The sequence below is a fragment of the Pristiophorus japonicus genome, chromosome 15 (genome assembly GCF_044704955.1).
Source record: "Pristiophorus japonicus isolate sPriJap1 chromosome 15, sPriJap1.hap1, whole genome shotgun sequence".
In the NCBI taxonomy this organism is placed as follows: Eukaryota; Metazoa; Chordata; class Chondrichthyes; family Pristiophoridae; genus Pristiophorus; species Pristiophorus japonicus.
This window is the reverse complement of record NC_091991.1, coordinates 48,014,004-48,038,323: the sequence shown is the minus strand read 5'-3', so window position 1 is coordinate 48,038,323 and position 24,320 is coordinate 48,014,004. Positions and strand designations below refer to the sequence as shown.

Below are 24,320 nucleotides of genomic sequence, written 5' to 3'. Positions count from 1 at the left end.
CGAATGTCATCAACTGAGGAGACCTCCTCAGCAACACCGGTCCAACATCTTATAACGGCTGGGGTGGGGGGGATTTACTTTGACCCCTCCTATTAAATTCCCCCCCATCTACTTTCAATTGCTGTGATCAGTGCTTCATTGGCATCGGAACTAGATTTCCTGGCCCTCTGCTTACTATAATCACCTTGCTGCATCTTCTCTTGTCTCTGAAAAATGGCAGATTGAGACCTGGGTGTACTGCGCATGCACGGGCGCATCCTGACATCTGACCAGAATTGCAGGAGGAAAAAAATTGTGCGTGCGCAGAAGGTCCGATCGTTTTTTCCGGATCGTTGAATTCGGCTCTGGCGCAAAAAATGCAGTCGTGCCAGGCCGAATTTTACTGCTACAGCTACCGCTGGTCACTGTTTGCTGAATTTTGCGGCGTCTCGCCATAGCGGCATTCCGGTGCTTCAATAAAACCTGCGATTGGAGCCTAAAAAACAGTCATAGCGCTAATTGCCGAATTTCTAGCTGTGTTAAGAAGTGGGGCATATCTGTTAGTTCTAGTCTGTTTTCAACAGCACTGCACTGAAAGTTTCTCTTCAGTTCTTGAGTGTACCTTCAATCACACCCCTTTGTCCATTGTTCAGGTGCATGTAATCTGTTTTCCACACTGGTTGCAAAATATGTCTCATTAATGTGTGCACTGTTGCTGTAGCAAAACTGACATTTTACAAGATTGAAACCTTTTATTTGAAATAGATGAGTTAGAAATAGCTGGAAATAACCAAAATATAATTAATATAAATGTGCCTACCTCCACTGAAGCAAGTCATCAAGTTAATTAATGTGTGTGATTTTTGATCTGTTGATAGGAATTCTTTTCCCTCAATCTGTTTCAGAGAATACACTGACTCGAACACTTTAAAGTATAGTTCAGACTAACTTTATTCATCGATGAAGTGTCTTGCTCTGATAAAGGGGCACCGACTTCGAGTCTGTTGAATCCACCAGAGCAAGCAAAAAATCATTACAAACCTTTACAGTTATACAGTTCTTCATAGGTACCACCCTTTTTCATTGTCCTATCACATCAACTATTGTGGCATAGATACAAGCTAAACCAGTCATAGACACAGTAAAGCAAGCAATTCCCCAATCATGAGTGAAGATTAAGTCATCTCCAGCTTATCTTTGTTTTGCAGGCAAGGAAGACACAGTTCTGTTTCTCTGGGTATTCCCACAGTTTAGCTCCTACATCTGTTGCTGCATTCACATATACGGCCCCTCAAGGTTGTTTCACAAAGACAAGTCACTCATTGTTTTCCCCTACAGCGAGATCTGAAGAATCAGTAATAACCATGAGCGGCCATTTTAGAAAGAGTTAATACATTTGAAATTAGTACGGATAATACATATAAAGTTGGTAGCTACATTGATACAGATTCTCAGATCCATGTACTGATTGGGAATGGCAACTTATGTGTGCCCTGAAAAGGTTCACGAAAGGTGTCAAGGTATTCAATTCTCTGTCTTGTAGTAGGAATTAGTTACAATTTGGATAAACTTAATTCTTAGTAAGTGTTGGCATTACATTAATGTTTCACATCAAAGAAGAATCTACCCAGTTCTCTGCTTCAAGAAGCATTGTGTGGCTATATGATAGTTCAGAATGAAACTAATCAACAATATTGCAATGTGGTGTTGATACTGTGGGTTGAAAGAGTTGGTATTGGAATCATTTCAGTTATTACTGAGGGAATGCTTATTTTCAATGCAAGTATTTTTCTGCTGACTTTGTATCATTTAAAAGTACAGGTATCATCCAATCTTGGCGTTGGATTTCTTTTTAAGTAATGATATATGCCAAAAGTAAACCTTGTACAAACAGTGAACAGGATATTTTGATCAAGTAGCAGCAATATTGAATTTGTGAAAAAAGCCCCAGGGTTGCATGTGGTCTGCTCAGATTTATAAAACATGTAGATCTTTGGCAGTTGATCCGAATCACTCATGGGAAAAACGAGCATGGATTTTGAATGGGGGTATTTAAAGCTTGACTCCTGAAGTTAGCACCTGTGTAGTTATGTCGCTAGGCTGGTTTTGAGATTTTGTGTAGGGAAACATAATTAACTATGTATTCCTATAATTCTGGCTTCGTTTTTATTTAAAAGATACTGGAATTTTAAGTAACACATATGCCACTTCACAATAAAGGGAACTTCAGTTACATTTTGGGCAGGCCAGGATGGAAAGGGGCTCAGTATAACTCTTTCTGATCTACTCTGTGAATTCTGTACTAAATCCTTATCCATTTTTAAATGGATTTCAGACGTGCTAATAAGTGATGATCTGTGCTTTTATATAAATCGACTTTTCCGTGTTCATTGTTACAAAATCAGACGAGACCATTGCCTACCTATGCCATGCAGGTTGAGAGTGCATGACTGGGAATCCTGGTCTTGGGCATAGCAACCAGAAGGCGTGCAGAGCTGTATGTTGAAATATCAATGAACAGCAACATGGAACCGAGGGAAGTGGGTTCTATGCCCCATTTTGATCTTTATATGCTGCACATAGAGATCCAGGAAGGGACAGAATCTGCTTCCTTGTGCTCCATGTAGCACTTCACTGCTACTCCAACATGCAGCTTCATTGCACAATCCATCACAAGTTACCGGATTAAAAGATATTAATCCGGAATTTGCGATGAGAATAACGGCGAGGCGATCAGCGCTCGATGTTATAATGGAGGAAATCTGACAGCAACTTCTGGAGTATGCACAATTTTTTTTATTCGTACATGGGATGTGGGTGTCACTGGCAAGGCCAGCATTTATTACTCATCCCTAGCATTGCCCATCTCTAACATACGCAGTTAAATGTTGAAATCCAGACGTTGCTGTCAGAGATATCCTGATCCTCCACAGGGTGTGGTGTTGCAGTCTTCGTTGATTGATTCGGCATTGAAATTACTGCAATGGTGTGAACTTGAGGTACTTGTTCACTAGATGTGCACTAAAAATGGTTGACAAAGTTAGGGCTGTTGCATTCAACAACAACTTGCATTTATATAGCACCTTTAACAATGTAAAATGTCCCAAGCAATGTTACTGCTAATGTTTTTTTAAGGGCTGCGAGGCCCATTCTTTCCATTATAACACAATTGAGCGGCCTGCGCGGGACTTGCAGATCAGCTGCGCAGCTTAATGGAAACGTTGGTCCCAAGGCGTTTCTCAGGAGTGTTATCAAACAAAGTATTACACCGAGCCACATGAGGTATTAGGGCTGATGACAAAAAGCTTAGCCAAAGAGGTAGGTTTTAAGGAGCATCCTAAAGGGGGAAAGAGAGGTTTAGGGGGGGAAAGAGAGGTTTAGGGGGGGAATTCCAGAACTAAAGTCCTGAGCAGCTGGAGGCACGGCTGCCAATGGTGGAGTGATTAAAATCGGGGATGAGCAAGAGGCCAGATATTGGAGGAGCGCAGATATCTCGGACGGTTGTAGGCCTGAAGGAGGTTACAAAGATAGGCAGGGGCGAGGCCATGGAAGGATTTTAAAACCAGGATGACAATTTTAAAATTGAGGCATTGCTCAACCGGGATCCAATGTAGGTCAACGAGTACAGGGGTGATGGGTGAATGGGACTTTGTGAAAGTTAGGATATGGGCAGCAGTTTTGGATGAACTCAAGTTTATCGAGGGTGGAAGATGGAAATCCGACCATTAATGCATTGCAGAAAATGGCGTGATGAGCAATAATTACTGCTGAACAACCTTTCTGTCCCTGAAAAATAAATTTTTAAAATGGTGTTACATTCCCTTGGAAGAAAATTAGTGTTGGTGATTTAAAAAAAAAATTAATGTTTTCTTTTACTTTTTCTGTCTCTCATATCTCTCTCCCTTAATCCCATCTGTAATTTCCAATCGTTATTTCTCATTCTGTACATTATGTAAATCTAATTTTCTTTCTTGTTTTATACTTCCTGGTTTGGACTCTGCGGTCGGAATTTTACCGGTGCTGCGAGTTTGGAGGCGGGTCGGCTATTGAAGTGGCAGTGATTGACAGCGTGGCGGAAGTCCACTGTCAAACCTGCCTCCATGTCAGGTTCCCAAGTGCCAGGCCTGCCTGTGCTTTACTGAGCTGACACCAAGTGGCAGGGGGGCCAATTGAAGTCGTTAACAGCTTGTTTAAAGGTATTTAATATGCATTTTACCAGGTGCTTACAATTATTCCAGCTTATTTGAGGCTCCCGATGCTCGGAGATCACGTCAGGTAAGTATGTTGGATTCTCAGTGACTCTCCATTGCTGTGAATAGTTGACAGCTGCAAAAGTGTTATAACACTTTGGAAGACACTATGAATGCTTTATGGATGTTTGGAGTGAACTCTATCCAGTGTCACCTCTTTGGAGCAACCTCTCTCGCCATTGACAGCGCTTCTGTCATCTCAACTTCAGCTGCCATCTATTTTATCAGCGTCGATGCCCTTGGAAAAAAAATCTCACCTCGGTGCTCAGAATCCCACCACGATCAGCCCCAACACCAACATCACCAATCACACTAGTAGCACTAACAGTCTCTGCCACCACCTGAGGCTGCACAGGGCATCAGCACCTGACCACATTGCTGTCCGGGACGCCAGGGATGGCCTTGTCATGGCCACATTTACTTCACTTGATGCTGTACATCCTGGCTGCTCCAGGTTGCACTAGGTTGGCACCACCCCACACCAACACCATGAAGCATCCCTACGATGCCCAAGCTATTCGTTTCACACTCATCACCATTGGGACAGTGCTGTTATGTCTCGCCATTCACTGAAACTCACTAAGCCACTTACAAAGGTACGCACACATCTGTCCAAGAGGCAAAGTGTTGAATGTGAACATTATGTGAACATTACCTCAAAGGCCCAAGTGTGTTTGTTGGTATGATTTGGACAAGGATGAGGGTGAGTGTGAGAAGTAGCTAGTAAGCTGGGGATGTGATAATGTAGATAGGTAGAGAAAGATGGATGAGTGGAGGTGCAAGGTAAGTTGGTGTGTAAGGATTTGCAGGAGTAAGGTAGCCAAGGCGGAGTGATGGGGATGTGATGAGTGACACAGCAGGATGAGGTTGAATGTGGTTTTGCAGCAACATTTTGTGATCATCTGAGAACATTGAAAGGTTTGCTCCACTGCAGCCTTGTCGTCCTGATGACATCCCTGCTTGTACCCTCCTGCGCAATGTGCAACCAGGCTGCATTGATGTCCTGGGGAGGTCACTTCTGCCCACGGGAAGGGAAGCGAACCTCCCTGCATGCTCTGATTGCCTCCATAAGCACATGGAGGGAGTCATGGGAGAGCCTGGATGCACCTGTGCACCTTTGTAGAGTGCTTGTCAGTGTTTGCAGCACCTCAATGCTGCAGAATACTGACAGCACAATTATCAATATGAATGTGGGTATGCTTCCTTTAAGGAAGCCGATTGATGCGTCATCAAATGACGTCATCAGATTCGTTTCCTTTTAATTGGCCAGGAACCTCGTAGGGCAGGCTTCACAAGCCCAATCGGGAAAGTCGTACAGGAAGTTGACATAGAGCAAGGAGCGGCGTTCTCTTCTTCTCATCTTTCTTCCTTTCATTTTGAGCGCCAGCTTGGTTCAGTTGGTAATGCTCCTGTCTCTGATTTAGAAGGTTGTGGGTTCAAGCTGCTCTCCAGGGGCCCAAATATTCGCCATCATTTAGCTCCATTTTTTTTGAGTTTACAGTGTTTTTGTAGCTAATTTAATGTTGCAAGCTTCACCAATGGTATAACGCCGTCCTTAACAGATAATTACCGTTTTTTTTAGTACTGTTTTTCTGACGCCACTCGGGCTCAAACCCACCCGCAATGCCATTTTGCCCGGTTTTCCAAGTTTTGGTAATAAGGATTTTTTTTAAGGACGGCACTAGGGACCACTTTGTAAAACCTTAACTTGCAAATCAGAGTCCGATCGAAATTGCTGTTACCGACACCATCTTGGGGAACTGAGCTGAGTTATAACTTTTGGAGGGAGGGAATAAAACTTATATATAAACTACTTAAAATGTGCGGAGGGAGAAGACAAACTTTATTGCAGTTGAAAAATAAAATTGTGAGAGATGCTTAAGTTCCACCACCGAACTTTGGCGTCCTGTCTCCGCTGCTCACCGGGTTCGAGGCACACAGGGTCGACATGCCGGCCGGCAGGTTCGCTCCCTCGGCCGGACACAGAAGCTCGGGGCGGGTGGGGGTTGAAGCCAAGCTTCAATTTGTACATTTTGCCCCCAGTGTTAATTTTCTCTGTTGTATTCTCTGGCTGAAATCTCTGCTGACTTGCAATTGTGCATCGCGTTACCCTGGAAACCTAAATGCTTCGAGTCGAGTGCTGCACATGTACAGAGCGGGTCCGATTGACCAGGGTGTCAACTTTTGGAAGGAAGGCTGTGTTTGGTTTTTGTGAGTGCTGAATTTGTTCTGAAGGAAATTTAAGCAATGGGGGCAATTCCAACAATGCCGTATGAGCTGCATGCATATATTGTATGCTGGCTTTTCAAATGAGAAGGATAATTCGGCAGCAATATCTGAGGCATCAGAGAGCTCGCAGACTGATGGGGAGGAGGCCTTACCCAGATCGTGTTTACAGAGAGAGGCGCTCATGCTTGCATCTCAGTGAGGCAGAGTATGTTCGAAGGATGAGCTTTTGAAAGGAGGTGGTCGTAGAGATATGCCAGCTTATAAAGGCAGACATACAGCCTAGAAGCAGGAGAAGGACTGCACTGCCTGTCCAGGTAAAGGTGACTGCAGCACTTGCCTTCTATGCCTCTGGCTCCTTTCAGGCATTAACTGGGGATGTACGCTACACATAGCTGCGTTTGCCAGGTGACTACTGCACTGTATGCACGCAGGGACAACTTCATCAAGTTCCCGATGACCAAGGAGGCACAGCGTGAAAGGGTTATAGGCTTCGCAAGAATTGCTGGCTTCCCCAAGGTACAGGCTGTCATTGATTGTATGCACATTGCCCTGCAAGTACCTTTAGACGATTCGGAGGTTTACCAGAACTGAAAAGGATTCCACTCCCTAAACGTGCAGATCATCTGCGACCATATGCAGCGTAACATGGCAGTGGATGCCAAATATCTAGGGAGCATCCATGATGCTTTCATCTTACATGAGAGCGCTGTATCTTTAATGTTTGAGCAGCAGCCACAGGGCAGAGCTGGATGCTGGGGGACAAAGGTTGAGGAGGAAGAGGATTATTGACTATCTGCACCTGTTGTGAAAATTATGTACAAATTAAATTCACTTAAATAACAATAAAAGAACAACAGCAGCAAACAAACTTTAGCTGCAGCCATCTTGCCTCCCCCTTATTTAAGCCCTTCTTGCCCTCACCCCTCTTGTACTTGCCACTATCCTTGTCCATTGGCACAGCCTTAGCCCCCTACTCCCAGTGAGCCCAAGGTATTTGTTACTTTCTCAGGTACGGCACTGCACTTCTTGGTGGACAGACCCAGGAGAAGGATCCTCTTCGGCCTGTGGATCAACCTGCACAGCACTTGAGGTTGGTCGGGATTGGAGTGGGAGTGGCATCAATTGATGCCGTCCATTTCTGCTGGCTAATGACAGCCTGGGTGTGTTCCCGTATTGCAGCAGCTAATTCTGATATTCCCTTCCTAATCTCTCCTGACAGTGTTGCAACTCCTCCCGACAGTGTAGCTGCCATTCCTCCCGACAGTCCTGCTACTTCTGCCGACAGCGCCGCTATTTCTCCCCTCATCCCACCCATGGTCTCAATGAGTGATCTGGATCTGGTAAGCTCAGTGCTCGCCCCCCTCATTCCCATGAGCTCCACCACCTCCCGTGTATCATGCATTTCAGGAGAGCGCTGTGGGTTTAAGTTTACCGGGACCCTTGTTGTCAATCTGCTGCCATCTCCTTTCAATGGCATCTACCAGGACCTTATTGGCTCTTCTCCTTTCAGATTCATGCTCCATTTTTAGGATATTTAGTTCTCTATCTCCTTTTTGGTTTTAATGGACTCTTATGTTTTTCACACCACAGGTGTCAAGCCAAAATTGAATGCGTTTCCTCTTTTTAGTTTTGCAGCTCTGATTTCAGGTACTCCCAGATCTACTCAAAATCTCTTTAGAAATGGCACATTCATCAGGTGGAAAACAGGAGGATTTTTCTTTTGTGCATGTGCAGAGAACGGGCCTCACTTTTTCGGTGCAAACAGTTAGCTCCACTCTCGAAACCAAAGTTCATTCTGCACTGCGCCACCAAAATCAAAAACAATTTTGCCGCAACTTTTTTGGGGGCGTTAGTTTGGATTTAAAAAACGGCAATGTGGAATTTTGGGCCCCAGGACTTTAACATCTAATCTAATTTGCCACTTCAGTCCAGCATTGCAGGAATGCTGCATTCTTCAATGTGCCTTCCTCCACATGAGTGCATCTACATAAGAACATAAGAAATAGGAGCAGGAGTTGGCCTTGTGTGTATTCCCCCTCTCTTCACTCGACTATTTGTAGCAGACATTTCAACTGCCTCAGTACTATGCTTTGGAACTCCCTCCCTAAAACTCACTACCCCTCCATCATTTAGAAATTTCCTCAAAGCCCATCTCTTTGGAAAAGTTTTTGTCACCATAATCTCTCCCTTCCTGACAGCATCTATTTCCATATGCGAGTTGTGAAATTTGTTGGCACATTTCTTTGTTAAATGTGCAATATAAATAATAAATACAAGTTGCTGAAATGTTGAACCTATGTCTTGACTTTCTGCTCAAGTGATGTAGCAAAACCCATGGCACTATTCAAAGAAGAGCAAATTCTTTGACCTTGCGACCGTTTTTTTTGGTGATATTTCGCCATTTTTCGCGAAAAACCAGTCGGCGGGAAATTCAGAGATGTCTTGCGGCGGCGGTTTTTAAGTACCGCTGGGGAGCGGACCGCCGCAATGCAAGACTCGAAATATCGCTTTCGTCAAAAATTTGGCTCAGCACGCACCCATATTGAGGGCGAAAAAAACCACCAGGGAAAAAGCTGCATTGGAGCAACGGTAAGTATGAAGACCTGCAATAAAGGAAAGAAAGTTTTTAGTTTTTAATTCTTTTTCAGCGATTTGATAGTTAAGTGTCTTGTGAATATTTTGAGATTTTAATTTTTTTGCAATTTTTTTAGGGGGGGTGTTTTTCCCCCCCCCCCCCCCCCCCACCCTCCCCAAGGCCTTTCTCGCAGCGGCCTCGACCTCGGAGTAAAGTTGCAGACAATTCATGGTTTGCGTCATGAATCCTCATGCAACGCCGATTTTTACCGCTGCGCAAATTGAAGCTTGAAATTTAGGCCATGTAGTGGAGCGAAAGCGGTATTTTTGACAAACAAGAACTGTTTTTGCCAAAAAATAAATTTCTAGCCCATAGAATGTACAATAGAAAAACAGGCCATTTGACTCAACTGGTCTATGCCAGTGTTTATACTCTACATGAGTCTTCTCCCACCCCTTGTCATCTAACCCTATCAGCACAACCTTGTAGTCCTTTCTCCCTCATGAGCTTATCTAGCTTCCCCTTAAATGCATCGATGCTATTCACCTCAACCACTCCATGTCGTAGTGAGTGCCACTTTCTAACCATTTTCTGTGTAAATAAGCTTCTCTTGAATTCCCTATTGGATTTATTAGTGAATATCTTATATTTATGACCACTAATTTTGGACTCCCCCCCCCCCCCCCCCCCCCCACCCCCACCCCGACAAGTGGAAACATCTATGCCTACCCTATCAAACCCTTTCATAAAAACATGAGAAATAGGAGCAGGAGTAGGCCATTTGGCACCTTGAGCCTGATTCAATAAGATCATGGCTGATCTGATCTTGGCCTCAACTCCAGTTCCTTGCCCACTCCCCCTAACCCTTTACACTCTTATCATTCAGAAATCTATCTATCTCCACCTTAAATATATTCAAAGACCCAGCCTCCAGAGCTGTCTGGATAGAGAATTCCAAAGATTCACGACCCTCTGAGAGAAGAAATTCCTCCTCATTTCCGTTTTAAATGGGCGACCCCTTACTCTGAAATTTCATAATCTTAAAGGCCTCTGTCAAGTCACACCTCAGCCTTCTCTTTTTTTTTGAGAAAAGAAGCCCACCTTGTTCAATCTCTCGTGCTAGGTATAACCTCTCAGTTATGGTATCATTCTTGTAAATCTTTATTGCACCTTCTCCAATGCATCTGTATACTTTATTTAATATAGAGACCAGATACATAATGTAATGCACAAATGTTGGCTCCAGTTGTGATGAGAATATTCAAACAGTTGCCCTGAAGATTATACTAACTGTGGAATGCTATTGATGTATTGAAGATAGTTCAAAGAACTATAACCAGGATAATTACAGGATTTGGAGCTTCAAATTATGATGCTCTCGGAACTGCACCTGTTTTTTCATTGGAAAAGAGATCGAGAGGATATAGTTCAGATCTTCAACTTGATGAGAGGCATAGATAATGAAGATGAAAGCAGACTATTTAATTTGTATGGTGAGCACATGACTACTGTAGTGGTGATCCGGCACCCTCAGGGTGCCTTTACTCATTCCACAATTCTATACTCTCTTGGGAACAATTCTGTAACGCGAGTGGCAAGTAACTTGATGCTCTTTTAAAAAATATTCGTACCTGGATGTGGGCGTCGCTGACAAGACCAGCATTTATTGCTCATCCTTAATTGCCCTTGAGAAGGTGGTGGTGAGCTGCCGCCTTGAACCGCTGCAGTCTGTGTGGTGAAGGTACTCCCACAGTGCTGTTAGGGAGGGAGTTCCAGGATTTTGACCCAGCAATGATGAAGGAATGGTGACATATTTCCAAGTCAGGATGGTGTGTAACTTGAAGGGGAACTTGAAGGTGATGGTGTTCTGATGCACCTGCTGCCCTTATCCTTCTAGGTGGTGGAGGTCATGGGTTTGGTAGGTGCTGTCGAAGAAGCCTTGATGAGTTGCTGCAGTGCATCTTGTAGATGGTACACACTGCAGCCAAGGTGCGTTGGTGATGGATCGGGTGCCGATCAAGCGGGCTGCTTTGTCCTGGATGGTGTTGAGCTTCTTGAGTGTTGTTGGAGCTGCACTCATCTAGGCAAGTGAAGCATATTCCATCAGTCATTGAAAGCAAACATGCAGGTGCAGCAAGCAGTTAGGAAGGCAAATGGTATGTTGGTCTTCATTGCAAGAGGATTTGAGTACAGGAGCAAGGATGTCTTACTACAGTTATAAAGGGCCTTGGTGAGACTGCATCTGGAGTATTTTGGTCTCCTTACCTAAGAAAGGATATACTTGCCACAGAGGGAATGCAGCGAAGGTTCACCAGACTGATTCCTGGGGATGGCAGGACTGTCATATGAGGAGAGATTGTGTCGACTCGGCCTGTATTCACTAGAGTTTAGAAGAATGAGAGGGGATCTCATTGAAACGTATAAAATTCTGACCGGGTTGGATAGACTGGATGCGGGGAGAATGTTTCCCCTGGCTTGGAAGTCGAGAACAAGACGTCACAGTATCAGGATATGGGGTAGAAAATTTAGTACCGCGATGAGGAGAAATTTTTTCACTTGGAGAGTGGTGAACCTGTGGAATTCTCTACCACAGAAGGCTGTGGAGGCCAAGTCACTGAATATATTTAAGAGGGAGATAGATAGATAGATTTCTAGAAACAAAAGGCATCAAGGGGTATGAGGAATAAGCGGGAATATGGGGCCCAAGTTTCGGGCCACGCCTAGAACGGCGCAGCCCCGACCTGGACGCCCGTTTTTCGCGCCACAAAGTGTGCCTAAAAAAAAATTCTCCGGCTCCCTGCAGGTCCTCTTGAGTCAGGCACGGCACAGCACGAGCTGTAAGGGACGGAGCTAGGTCCCTGCGCTGAAAACAGTGCCGAGACCTCTGCACATGCGCACTACAGTGGGCGCGCATGTGCAGTAGCTCCAGGCGCCCAAAACTGTGTGGGAGGGGCCCGAAGCACGCAGCCCCTAGCCCTGGCCGAATGGCCTCACTGGGGCTGCGTGCATAAGGCTGCCTCCCACGCCCAGCTCCTGCTTCCTCCCGACCCGACTCGACTCCCGCTTCCCCGCCACCTGGACCAGACCCGACACCGACCCAACTCGCGCACCCCCAGGCTCCCACCCGACCTGACCTCCCTCTTCCGACTCGACCCGAACTAAACCGACCTCCCTCCCATCACCCCCCCGACCCAACCCGCGCTCCCGACCCCCCCAACCCAACCTGACCTCCCCCTCCCTCCCTCCCTCCAACCCGACCCGCGCTTCCCCCCCCCCCCCCCCCACACCCGACCTGACCTCTCTCTCCCTCCCTCCGAACAAAACCGACCTCCCTCCGCCCCCCCGACCCGCCCCGCGCTTCCGACCCCGACCCGCGCTACCCCCGACCCGACCCCGGACCCGGCCAGACCCAACGCCACCTACCTGTAAATCTGGTGCTGGGGACGGGCCCTGCCCGAAGTCTTGGGCCTGGCCAGTTCAGCCCCCCACCCTTCTCCTTTCCCCCTCCCACCCTTCACTTCCCCCCCCCCCTTTCTTTCCCCCCCTTCTCTTTCCCCCTCCCTTCTCTTTTCCCCCTTCCCCTTCTCCTCCCACCCTTCCCCTTCTCCTCCCACCCTTCCCCTTCTCCTCCCACCCTTCCCCTTCTCCTCCCCCCCTTCCCCTTCTCCTCCTCCCCTCCTCCTCCCCCTCTTCCCCTTCTCCTCCCCCCCTTCCCCTTCTCCTCCCCCTCTTCCCCTTCTCCTCCCCCCTTCCCCTTCTCCTCCCCCCTTCCCCTTCTCCTCCCCCCTTCCCCTTCTCCTCCCCCCCTTCCCCTTCTCCTCCCCCCCTTCCCCTTCTCCTCCCCCCCTTCCCCTTCTCCTCCCCCCCTTCCCCTTCTCCTCCCCCCCTTCCCCTTCTCCTCCCCCCCCTTCCCCTTCTCCTCCCCCCCTTCCCCTTCTCCTCCCCCCCCCTTCCCCTTCTCCTCCCCCCCTTCCCCTTCTCCCCCCCTTCCCCTTCTCCTTCTCCTCCCCCCCTTCCCCTTCTCCTCCCCCCCTTCCCCTTCTCCTCCCCCCCTTCCTCTCCCCCCCCCCCTTCCCCTCCCCCCCCTTCCCCTCCCCTCGCTGTCAGAAACACAGACACTGACAGACAGAGAGTGAGAGACACACACAGACAGACAGAGAGATAGAGACACTGACAGACACACTGGGGGGGAGGGGGGGCATCCCAGCACGCTGTTGGAGGGCTGCCGGTGCTGCAGTCGGTAAGTAGAAAATGTTTTATTTATTGATTTAAAAAAATATATTTATTAATTTTTTTTGATTGATTTATTGATGTTTTTTATTATTTATTATTGATGATGGCTCTTTATTTGTAAAACTGAAGTGTTTAATGTTTGTAAACTTCCCTTTAAACCCCCCCCCCCCCCCCCATTCCCTATGCCTGATTTGTAACCTACGCCTGATTTTCTAAAGTGTAGACAAGGTTTTTTCGAGCGTACAAAAATCTTCACTTACTCCATTTAAGTTAGTTTGGAGTAAGTTTTCACTGCCGAAACTTTGAAAACAGGCGTAAGTGGCCGGACATGCCCCCTTTTGAAAAAAAAATTCTGTTCCAAAGTGAAACTGTTCTAACTGACTAGAACTGGAGCAAACTAAATGCCGAGAATTTGAATTTCTAAGATACTCCGTTCTACACCAGTTGCTCCAAAAAATCAGGAGCAACTGAGGCCGAAACTTGGGCCCATGGTGTTGAGATAGAGGATCAGCCATGATATTGAATGGCGTTGCAGACTCGAAGGGCTGAATGGCCAACTACTGCTCCTATTTTCTATGTCTCTATATTTCTATCACACTCCTGACTTGTGTCTTGTAGATGGTGGAGAGGCTTTGGGGAGTCGGGAGGTGACACTCTCGTGGCAGAATACCCAGCCTGTGACCACCTCTTGTAGCCACAGTATTTATGTTTCTGGTCCAGTTAAGTTTCTGGTCAATGCTGACCCCCAGGATGTTGACGGCAGGGGATTCGGTGATGGTTGTGCCGTTCAATGTCAAGGTGTGGTGGTTAGACTCTTGGTTGTTGGTGATGGAGCTAGTAATTGCCTTGCATTTGTGTGGTCCAGTGTAGTCAAATTGTGCCCTTGGGTTACCTAAGAAATTGCTGTGATGTTGGGGAAAGTAGTGTCTATTATTTTATGTCGCTCGTTAAAGATTGTAGTCCACTAAACTCCGTTAGCAAGCAGTAGTGAAAATATTTCTGCCATATGATGGTTCTTTGCTAATTGAATTGGCTTTACAGTCTGAGTACAAATGCTTTCAGTCAAATATTTCTAGGAATTGGCCATAAAGTGGGATTAATAATGTTAGAATAAATGTGTAGATATCAACATTATATATTTACTGCATTAAAAAAATTACCCCAACGCAAACATATAGGCTTAACTTTAAATCAATTCTGGTTTGAAAGGAGATTCCAATATTTTGAATCAAGTTTCAGTAGAAGCACAATGATTAGAAAACACTTTATTTTTTTCAGCAGGTATTAAAAATTTATAGGGCACCAATTAGGCAGTTTCATTTGGAAAACATTTGTATTTTGTAAACTGGTGAAGTTTAAATAAATATAAACAGAAAATACTGGACATACTCAGCAAGTCAGGCAGCATCTGTTTTTCTTCCCACAGTTGCTTCCTGATCTGAGTATTTTCTGTTTATATTTCAGATTTCCAGTAGTTGGAGTTTGCCTTTTGTATTAAGTTTAAATAACAGTTGGCTTTTAGTATATGTGTCATTACCAACTGTAAAATACAGTAACTGACTTCAGTTGTAAACTTCCATCTCCCTAGTTTGACAGTAGTGTCTGAGTGATACTGGGGAATAGATGGTGAAGGTAGCTGGGATAGTTGGCAGCAGAGTGGGAATTCAGATTTTTGGCTCTGCTCATTGCAGTCTGCAGTTCTGGTATCCTATAAAGTCTATATCTGGCCAGCAACAAGATATTGTAGACCTATTTGGTAAGCTGAAGGTAATCCTTTGCTATCTCTCTCGCCTCATTTATGCTAGAGCCCACCCTTTATAGCATCACAAATGTGGCTAGGATGAAAGTCTTTCACAATGTCATCTTGTAGCAGCATCACAAAAGTCACCAGTGCTTAAAGGAAGTGAATGTAGTTTCAGCCTCCCCATGCCAATCTAGGCAAGTGATACGGAAATGTCAATGTGGCTCAGTTGGTAGCACTCTTGCCTGCTGAGTCGGAAGGTTTTGAGTTCAAGCCTCACTCCAAAACTTGAACATTTAATCTCGACTGACACCTCAGTGAAATACTGATTGTCAGACGTGTCATTGTCAGACGTGCCATCTTTCAGTTGAGACCTTAAACCAAGAATCCATTTGCTGGTTCAGTTAGAAATAAATAATTTGATGGTGCTATTTAAAAAAAGAGCAGGCAGTTCTTCTGGTGTCCTGGCCAACATTCCTCATTTAACAAATGCTACTAATAAAGTTAGCAGATCAATGTAGTTTGTGGAACCGTGTTGTGTGTTGGGACATCATGAGGGCATGGTAAGATGCTATATAAATTAGTTCTTTGTACCAGATTTGCTTGAGCCACATAGTCAATTCAGTATGAAAATTATGGTATAAAACACTGACCTTCTCTCGGATTCAATTTCACCACCTCTATTGAGGATTACTGGTGGAGAGGTCTTGGCCATGGAGGGAGAATGTGTTGGCTCCAGTTTAATAGCTGAAACTGAAACGACAGCCTGGAATACTATATTCATTTTGCTGTGCATTGGAAGCTCCCACTTTAGGTGTGAGTGTGAATCTGACTGCTCAGCCAATGCATTAAATTGATTTAATGGATCTATATTCATTATCATTGCTACATATAAGATGTACCATCTTTCTCCGAAACACTGAGGGGCCGAAATTGCCCTCCACTCCAAACGGGGCGGATAATTCAAATTACATGATTATTCTCCGCCCCAATCCATGGGGCGGCGAATAGAGGGATTTTGCCCGCTTTTCCTCTGTGATTTCGTTGAGGCGGTGTTTCTGGTGGAAGTGGGTCGGGAGCAGGGCGAAAGGCAGGTGGTGTCATCATTGCGGGGTGAGCACGTCAGCACGACACTGATGACATTAATGTGCCGTGTAGCAACATCCTTCCCCTTCAGTTAAAGGGAAGGGCCACTGCAAGCTCTGCAGCCATTTTAGTGATGCCCCTGGGCCACCAGGGAGGGCTTTGGCCGGGCCAGAGGTCCGGCATCCAAGAGGGGGTGCCGGGCTGCTTGTTGGTGGCCCGGCCGAACCTGTGGCCACCCTTGTCGGGCTGACTTCAGAGTTGGTTGACAACTAAAATAAAACGGCAGCCAAGGCAGCGCACCCTCCCCTTTAAGGGCGGACGCACCACCCAGCCACTGGCAGCTTCCCGCAGGGAAAAGCTGTTGGGGGCACTGAGCAGCCTCCGCTCCCGCGGGGCAATTTCCCTCACGGGGCAAAAAGCGGTTGCCGCCGAGCATTAAGGGGTAGGCACGTGTCCGATGGGGTGGGTATGCTGGGTGGGGCAGTAACCTGTTTCCGCCGGACCTTCTATTCTCCGCCCCAATAATCATTTAATTCGAATTATCGACCTCTTCGAGGCGGTAATGGACCTTAAGGAGGGGGGAAATTTTGGCCTCTGAATGTTTAGTGTGCACTGGCATTTCAAATCTTGTTTGTGCAGAAAGATAACCTAGTCAGCATAAGTTAGGTGGTAGTGTTAAATGTGCCTCAGTTACTGCAATCATGGAAGTATGATAATAAAATATTTTAGATTGAATGCAAACTCCCTCCATGTACATCTGTCATTTCACTACTTGCCAAGGAATCATTCAGTTTGGCGTCAGAACCTGAAAACATCAATAATAGATGATTGGTGCTGTATGTCCAGTCAGTATTGCAATTTACAGGTTTGGAAAGGAAGGGATGCTGTTCTGTATTCCCTTTGGAGCTGCTTGCTGATGGAGTCTTTAGTTAACATCATCTGGAAGAGAAGAAATTGCATTGAACTTGAAATATCTGACACTAGGTAGACTTTTTAAAGATTAACCTAGGTATTTGGGAGGGGGAAGGGAGAATGAATGAGAGATTGTTTTACATTAAAAATATTACACAATGTGACACAAATTTGAATTGTTGTGGTTTTACTTTAATTTAGCTTAATGTCCAGATACAGAATATTGATCATTTTTTGGTGTGTTTCTTAAAGATGAGATTTTAAAGTGATTCCTTGATAATAACTTTCATCACTCTTGAAGCATGGCTTGACCAGTGGCATATGAAGCAATGGACTTGGATAAATGAATAATTGTAGAATTTACTTATTTTTTATGTCACTCTCGAGAAAATCTGCTTAAAAACTAAAATTTAATAGAATCTGTTCCTTGTAGTTAATGAAGGACTTCAAATAAATACAGTGTAAAAAAAACAAATAAATTGTGTTATGCTTCTTGTAGCTTTACGTGTATAAAATATCAAAAGATGCCAATGTGTTCAGGAACTATTTTTGCAATTGTAATTAATTATCTTAATTTATCTTTGTGATTCTTATAATGTCACTGGATATATATTTTTTTAGGGCCAGGAGTGCAGCTGGCTCAAAGTCCTCCTCCCGACATCCTCGGGGACCAAACCACACAATCGGTTGGAAACTACACTTCAAAACCTGCCCACTTTTCAGAAGATGAGCCTGACTCTAACTTGGGAGTTGAGTCAGTAGAAAATGCCTTTGTGGAACAAACGGCATCAATAGAAAAGGTAGCGTATGTAAGCTTACCTGAATTTAAGGACATGGATAACTTTAGTAGTCCGCACTTCAGTTTTCTTTAAAGGATCCCTTAATTGAATGGTTCAGTGATGCAAATGTTACACAATATAATAGTAGCTACTGTCTACTTTCACTTCCTGCACAACATATTCCTGTTCTCTTTCACGGAATCTGGAGGTTAGTTGATCTTCACTAGGAGTCAAGAGAAAAGCAGAAGGAGAATGATTCTCTGCTCTCGCGCTGATCAATTGCACTGGCAGAGAATTGGAGCAGGTAATCGAACCGCCCACTAAATTAAGAAGGGTGCCGAATGCATGCGAAAGATCAAGAGAGAAAAAATAACTTGAGAATTCGAAAAGAAAAATAGATGAATTGAGAACAGTTTACATTTTCAGTACCATTTTCTGAGTTGTGATTGTGGTGGGGCGGCGGGGGGGGGGGGGGGGCACGGTGGGGAAGTGTCCTTGTTGTGTGATTTTTATTTTGTGAGACAGTTTGTTACTCCTCAAAGAATTGTGTGTTTTGCAAACTATCTAGCATTAGACCCCATTTGTAGAGAATGAGAATCATTATAATAATCATAATTATAACCCATAGAGTGTGGTTAATGTGGCTTCAGAAAAAAAAGATCCATTAAGCCTGTTCCCAGTAGGCACAGCCGATTCCTAAGTCAGCCTAATGGTGCTACTCTGGACTGATGTCGTGGGTGAGAGATGCTATTAAGTAATTTAGTAGAAATACCCAGTACAACCACTTGTCAGCTGATTACCTTGCTGCCAGGCAATGTTCTGCTGCCGGAAATTAGTAGTGCTTTTGAAGAGTTGAGCAGTTGTTGCATGGAATTTTCTTGAGGGTGGTCAGCAACTTGCACAGTTTCTATACTTTTTTTGCCCAAGAATATTTAAATTAACTAACTCCAGGAAACTTGTGTGTAACTCCCTCTGCTGGTGAATGGCTGAGGCACGGTGCAACAATGACGTAATTGAGGAAACTCGGGACCATTGTTTTCAGAAATTAAGATTTGTCTTGTTTATACGTACTGATCAAAGTTTCCTTCACTGTAATTTCATCTGACTATTGGTGGAGAACTTTGCCGACTGGCTGCATATATCGTAAATTTGGGTACAGCTGCAGGTGGAGAAGGTTCTCGACGAAGTGCAAATTTGGAAAATTAGCCGTAAAATTACATAGAATTATATAGAATATACAGCATAGAAACAGGCCATTCAGCCCTGCCAATCCATGCTGGTGTTTATGCTCATCATGACCCTCCTCCCGTCTCTCCTTATCTAACCCTCTATTCTCTTCTCTTCTCCCTCAAATGCTTATCTAACCTCCCCTTAAATGCATCTATACTATTCGCCTCAACCATTCCCCATGGTTGCGAGTTCCACATTCTCACTATTCTCTGGGTAAAGAAGTTTCTTCTGAATTCCCTATTTGATTTCTTGGTGAATATCTTGTAGTGATGGCCACTAGTTTTACTCTTCCCCACAAGTGGAAAAACTCTCTCTGTCTACTCAATCAAAACTTTCATAATTTTAAAGACCTCTATTAGGTCACCCTCCACCTTCTCTTTTCAAGAGAAAAGAGACCCAGTCTGTTCATTCTTTCCTGGTGGGTATGACCTTGCATTTCTGGTACCATTCTTTTTTTACATCCCCTCCAGTGTTTCTATATACTTTCTATAATCTGGTGACCAGAATTGTACACAGTACTATAAGTGTGGTTTAAACAAGATTTGATACAAGTTTAGCATACTTTTCAATTCTATCTCTCTAGAAATAAACCCTAGTGCTTGGTTTGCTTTTTTTATGGCCTTATTAACCTGCGTCGCTACTTTTGATGATTTGTGTATTTGTACTTCGCGATCCCTTTGTTCCTCTACCCCATTCAGATTTTTATTTTCCAAGTAATAGCCCAAAATTTGCAGTCAGGATAACGGCGAACTGGCAGCATTTGCCGTCATTCCGCCTTTGAAACTGATGACATCTTCGGGTTTTGACGCAGGTGCATGTGGAAATCCGCTCCGAAACTGTGCATGCTGACTTACATTGGCTCCCAGTTAAGCAAAGCCTCTATTTTAAAATTCTCATCATTGTTTTCAAATCCCTCCATGGTCTCACCCCTACCTGTCTCTAATCTCCTCCAGCCCCATAACCTCTACCTCTGAGATATGTGCATTTCTCTAATTCTGGTTTCTTGGGCATCCCTGATTATAATTGCTCAACCATTGGTGGCCGTGCCTTCAGTTGCCTAGGCCCTAAGCTCTGAAATTCCCTCCCAAAACCTCTTCGCCTCTCTTCCTCTTTCCTCCTTGAACATGTTCCTTAAAACCTACCTCTTTGACCAAGGTTTTGGTCATCTGCCCTAATTTCTTCTTATGTGGTTCGGTGTCAAATTTTTGTCTGGTAACATTTCTGTGAAGTGCAATTTGTTGTTGTTGTTCTGCTGTCCTCCCCCCACCCCCCCTCACAGAGCTGGCAATCAGTGAAATCTCATAAATCATTGAAACTGACAAAAGCTTTGGCTCTTCCGCAGTAACTACGTTGTTAAATTCCCTACTAAAAATTAGACCCAAAGGGATTAGGTGCAAGTGGGGTTTTAACAGCGTATTGACTGCTAAACAAATGTTAAGGGCTTGGAAAACTAATTTAATTTTGTCTAGTGTGAAATTTCTTTGTCCATTTTAATAAAAATTAAAATTTTTAAGGAACTTTTCAAAAATGTTTTAAGCTTGTCCATCTCTATTTCAGGTTTGCCTTTTCCCTGTACAGGCACCCCAATCTTTCTTTTGCTCTCTAACTATTTTTAAAAAGTTAGAATCTTAAGGGCTTACTCACTGCCTTGTTCACTCTCTGAGAATTCTGCCTTTTGATTGGCTGATTAGACAGCCTGTTGATGTCACAGCAGCTCGAACAAGTTCCATTGAATTGAATTGTAGGTCGAAAACCCGAAGTTCTCGACACAAGGATTGCAAGATCCTTGTGTCAGCATACTTTGGGGCCAGCAAAAAGTCTAAATTATTATAAATTGTGAACAATAGTGGTCCCAGCACTGATCCTTGTCGGACCCCACTTTCCACCACCTGCCCCATCTCTCTGCTTTCTGTCTTGAAGCCAGCTAACTCTCCATTCTGCTACTTGTCCCCTGACATCCCATGCTCTGACCCTATTCATTAATCTATTACGTGGCACCTTATTGAAGGCCTTTTGGAAATCTAGATAAACTACACCTACTGCAATACTCTTTATCTATTCTCTCTTTTACCTCTTCAAAGAATTTAATGAGTTTGGTCAAGCAAGATTTTCCCTTTTGAATTCCATGCTATTAATATATTTTTGTAGGGGTTCCATTTTTCCTAATACCGATGTTAAGCTGACTGGTCTATAGCTCCCTGGACATGTTCTATCTCACTTACTTATATATAGGTATTATGTTAGCTATCCACCAGTCCTCTGGCACTACACCTTTTTCTAACAAATTATTAAATGTGTGTAATAGTGCCTATGCTATCTTTTCCCTAGATTCTTTTAAAATGCGTGGGTGTAATCCATCCAGATCAGGGGTTTTATCCTCTGAGTTTCATTAGTTTACTTAATATTTCTTTCTCTCTATTTTAAATGTGGTTATATAATTTCTAATCTCATTTTCCGATGTCCTGTCCACCTGATTGGTCTCCCTGGTAAATACTGAAGTGAAGTAATTATTGAATACTTCTGCCATTTTGCTATCACTGCCTGTGATTTTATCCTGTCCATCCCTTAGTGGCCCTATTCCCATCCTGATTTTCCTTTCCATGTGCCTGTAGAATATTTTATTATATTGTTTTATATTCCTTGATAATTTAATCTCGTAGTTCCTCTTTGCCTTCCTAATTGTTTTTTTGACTTCTCTCCTAATCTCTGCATATTCTCCCTGGTCATGTTCTCTCTTGCTGTCCATGTACTTAGTGTAAGCCTCTTTCCTTAATTTTTTTTCTTATGTCTTTATTCATCCATGGTGTCTCAATGTTGTTTAGTTTGTTCTTGTTTTTTTGTGGAATATATTTTTTCCTGGTTGTTGAACACCGTTTCAAATGTTGCCCATTGCTGTTCTACATCATTGTTTGCTTTACCCCAATCTTTTACCCTGCTTTTTGTCATACTTATATCCTTCTCAATTATTATCTTAAAGCATATTATATTATGGTTACTATTGCCTAGATATTCCCTTACTTTTACTTCTCTTATCTGCTCTGGTTCATTCCCCATTGCTAGATCCAATTGCAAATCCTCCCTTGTTGGGCTTCTTACATACTGGGTTAGAAAGGAACACCATTCCATTATCTCCTTTACCTACCTCTTCTGGCTAATTGGTTTCGGGGTAGTTGAAATCCCCTATGATTTTTATTCTGTTTTTTACTAATTCCCCTAATTTGGTTGCAGACTTCTTCATCCACCTCCCTTCCACTATTAGGTGGTCTCTAGACTACCCCAATTAATGTGCTTGTTCTTTTATGATCTTTTATCTCTATCCACATGGAGTCTATTTCTGTCTTACTGATAGCTGCATCACTTTTTTCTACTTCTATATTATCTCTAATAAGTACAGCTACTCCACCTCCCATTTTCCCCCTCTATCTTTTCTAAATGTTATGTCCTGCAATGTTTAATTCCCAGTCCTGATTTTTCTGTTGCCATGTCTCTACTATATCTGGTTCCTCGCAACATATTATTGCCCCCCTAGTTCCCCTGTTTTATTTCAGACACTGCATTGCTGTACATACGGTTTAACTCATTTTTAAAAGTGGTTCCTCTCACTTTACTTTCTAACCATCTTTTTACACTACTGTTCTATAACTCGGTTTATTCACTGGCCACTTATGTCCTCCCTTTAGTTTAACCTGTCCTATTCCCTCCTTTTCTGTTTCATTTCTATTTTGGCTTGTTTCATTTCTTGTAGATCCAGCTCCGCATCTTGCTAGTTTTAAGCCTTTGCCACCTCCTTTACACTTTCCATTAGGACATTGGTCCCATTCCGGTTCAGGTGAAGTCCATCCTGTCACAGTACTGATTCCAGTGTCTATGCTCAGAATAAAAAGCAAATTAAAGTTGGAAGTCACCAAATATTATCTGTTTGACATTGTTGACGGTAGGATTTTCTTAACATCAAAGTAAAGCCAACAACATAATTGCAAGATTCAGGCTATTCAGAATCCTGTCTGCTGAATGGCATTCTGTAAACTTTCTTCTCCAATCAAGGTAATTATGTTTTACTAAGTGCACACTATTTGAAGGAAGAAGTATAAATTGATGGAGAGCTCAAAATAAAAGTAAAAGTAGTTGCATTCAGTTATATGATCTTACTCTCTTACTAAAGCTAATTTTCTCACCTCTTGTGCCATTATTCATTGGAGAGGGTCAGAAGGGGACACTCAGTAGTTTGACCCTAGAACCTATGTAAGTTGACTTGGGTAAATTGCACGGTACTCTCCTTAAATGCTATGACCAATTCTAGTCACTGAGACATAGAGAAACATTGAAGGCATGGAGGTAGTGTAGAGAATAATTGAGGCTCATTCCTAGCATCTAATAATTGAGTTAAGAGGAAAATGGAGAAATTTGGGCATTTCACCCTTGAAAGGAGGTGACTGAAGGGCCTCATGGAAATAGTGAGCTTTAAAGAAAAGGTAATTCAAGTTATTACATGACCATGGGACAAAAGGATTTCAAATCAAACTGATGAAGACAAATTTAGGACTGATATTGGGAAATTCATCTTCATGCAAAGTGTGATCGACACTTGGGGTCGAAATTCGTTATGGCTGTTTTTGAGACGGTGTCACTGCCTGAGTGATATCAGCGTCGGATGTTAGGCACAGCCTCAAAGTCCTAAATTCAGTTTTTACGCCCAAAGATGAGAGAGAAGCGCTAAATAGTGGCGTTGCACACTCGTCCTCGGGTGGCAGCTCAGGAGGCCTACTGAAATTCCTGTTGGGAGGCTGCCACCATGCTAGAAAAAAAAGGGAAGAAAAAAAAGAATAAAACTTCTCCGATCCACACACACACTTCCCCACTCTTAAAGATAATGAAAATATGCAGAAATAACTGAAGAGAAAAACTTACCTTCCTTTCTGGGCGACTCCACCTGAGAGCCGGTCTTTAACGACCACTTTTTCTTGGCTGTACGGCCACTTATTTGTATGGCAGCCATACAAAGCAAATGTCGCGACTAGAGGCGTCAAAGAGGCGTTGTACGCTGGATGACGTCACTACATGGGTGGCGTTAGCCGGTGCAGCATTGCCTCTTGGCGCCGACTGAATGTAGGACGAGGCGTCGATGCCTCTTATTGTCGAAGGTAGGCGTTTGCCGCCTCCCGCGCGTGGTAACAGGCGCTATCTACAACCGAAGTTCGATCCCTTGGACTTTTGATTGGGATAGTGGAGGCAAAAAAACCATGGACTCATTCAGGAAACAGTATGAAATTGTCATGGAAGAAGTATCGGTTTTTCTGGATGGGTGA

At 43.9% G+C, this 24,320-nt stretch overlaps 1 protein-coding gene across 3 annotated transcripts in view; it reads left to right on the top strand.

The window, feature by feature from the left end:
* The window catches only part of LOC139280736 (coiled-coil domain-containing protein 91-like), a 198,341-nt gene that overhangs the window by 31,695 nt on the left and 142,326 nt on the right, over window positions 1-24,320 (top strand). For all 3 annotated transcript variants that reach the window (XM_070900400.1, XM_070900401.1, XM_070900402.1), the window contains exon 4: window positions 17,627-17,805. In XM_070900400.1, the coding sequence (XP_070756501.1) occupies window positions 17,627-17,805 (179 nt within the window). The remainder of the gene's footprint in view (window positions 1-17,626; window positions 17,806-24,320) is intronic.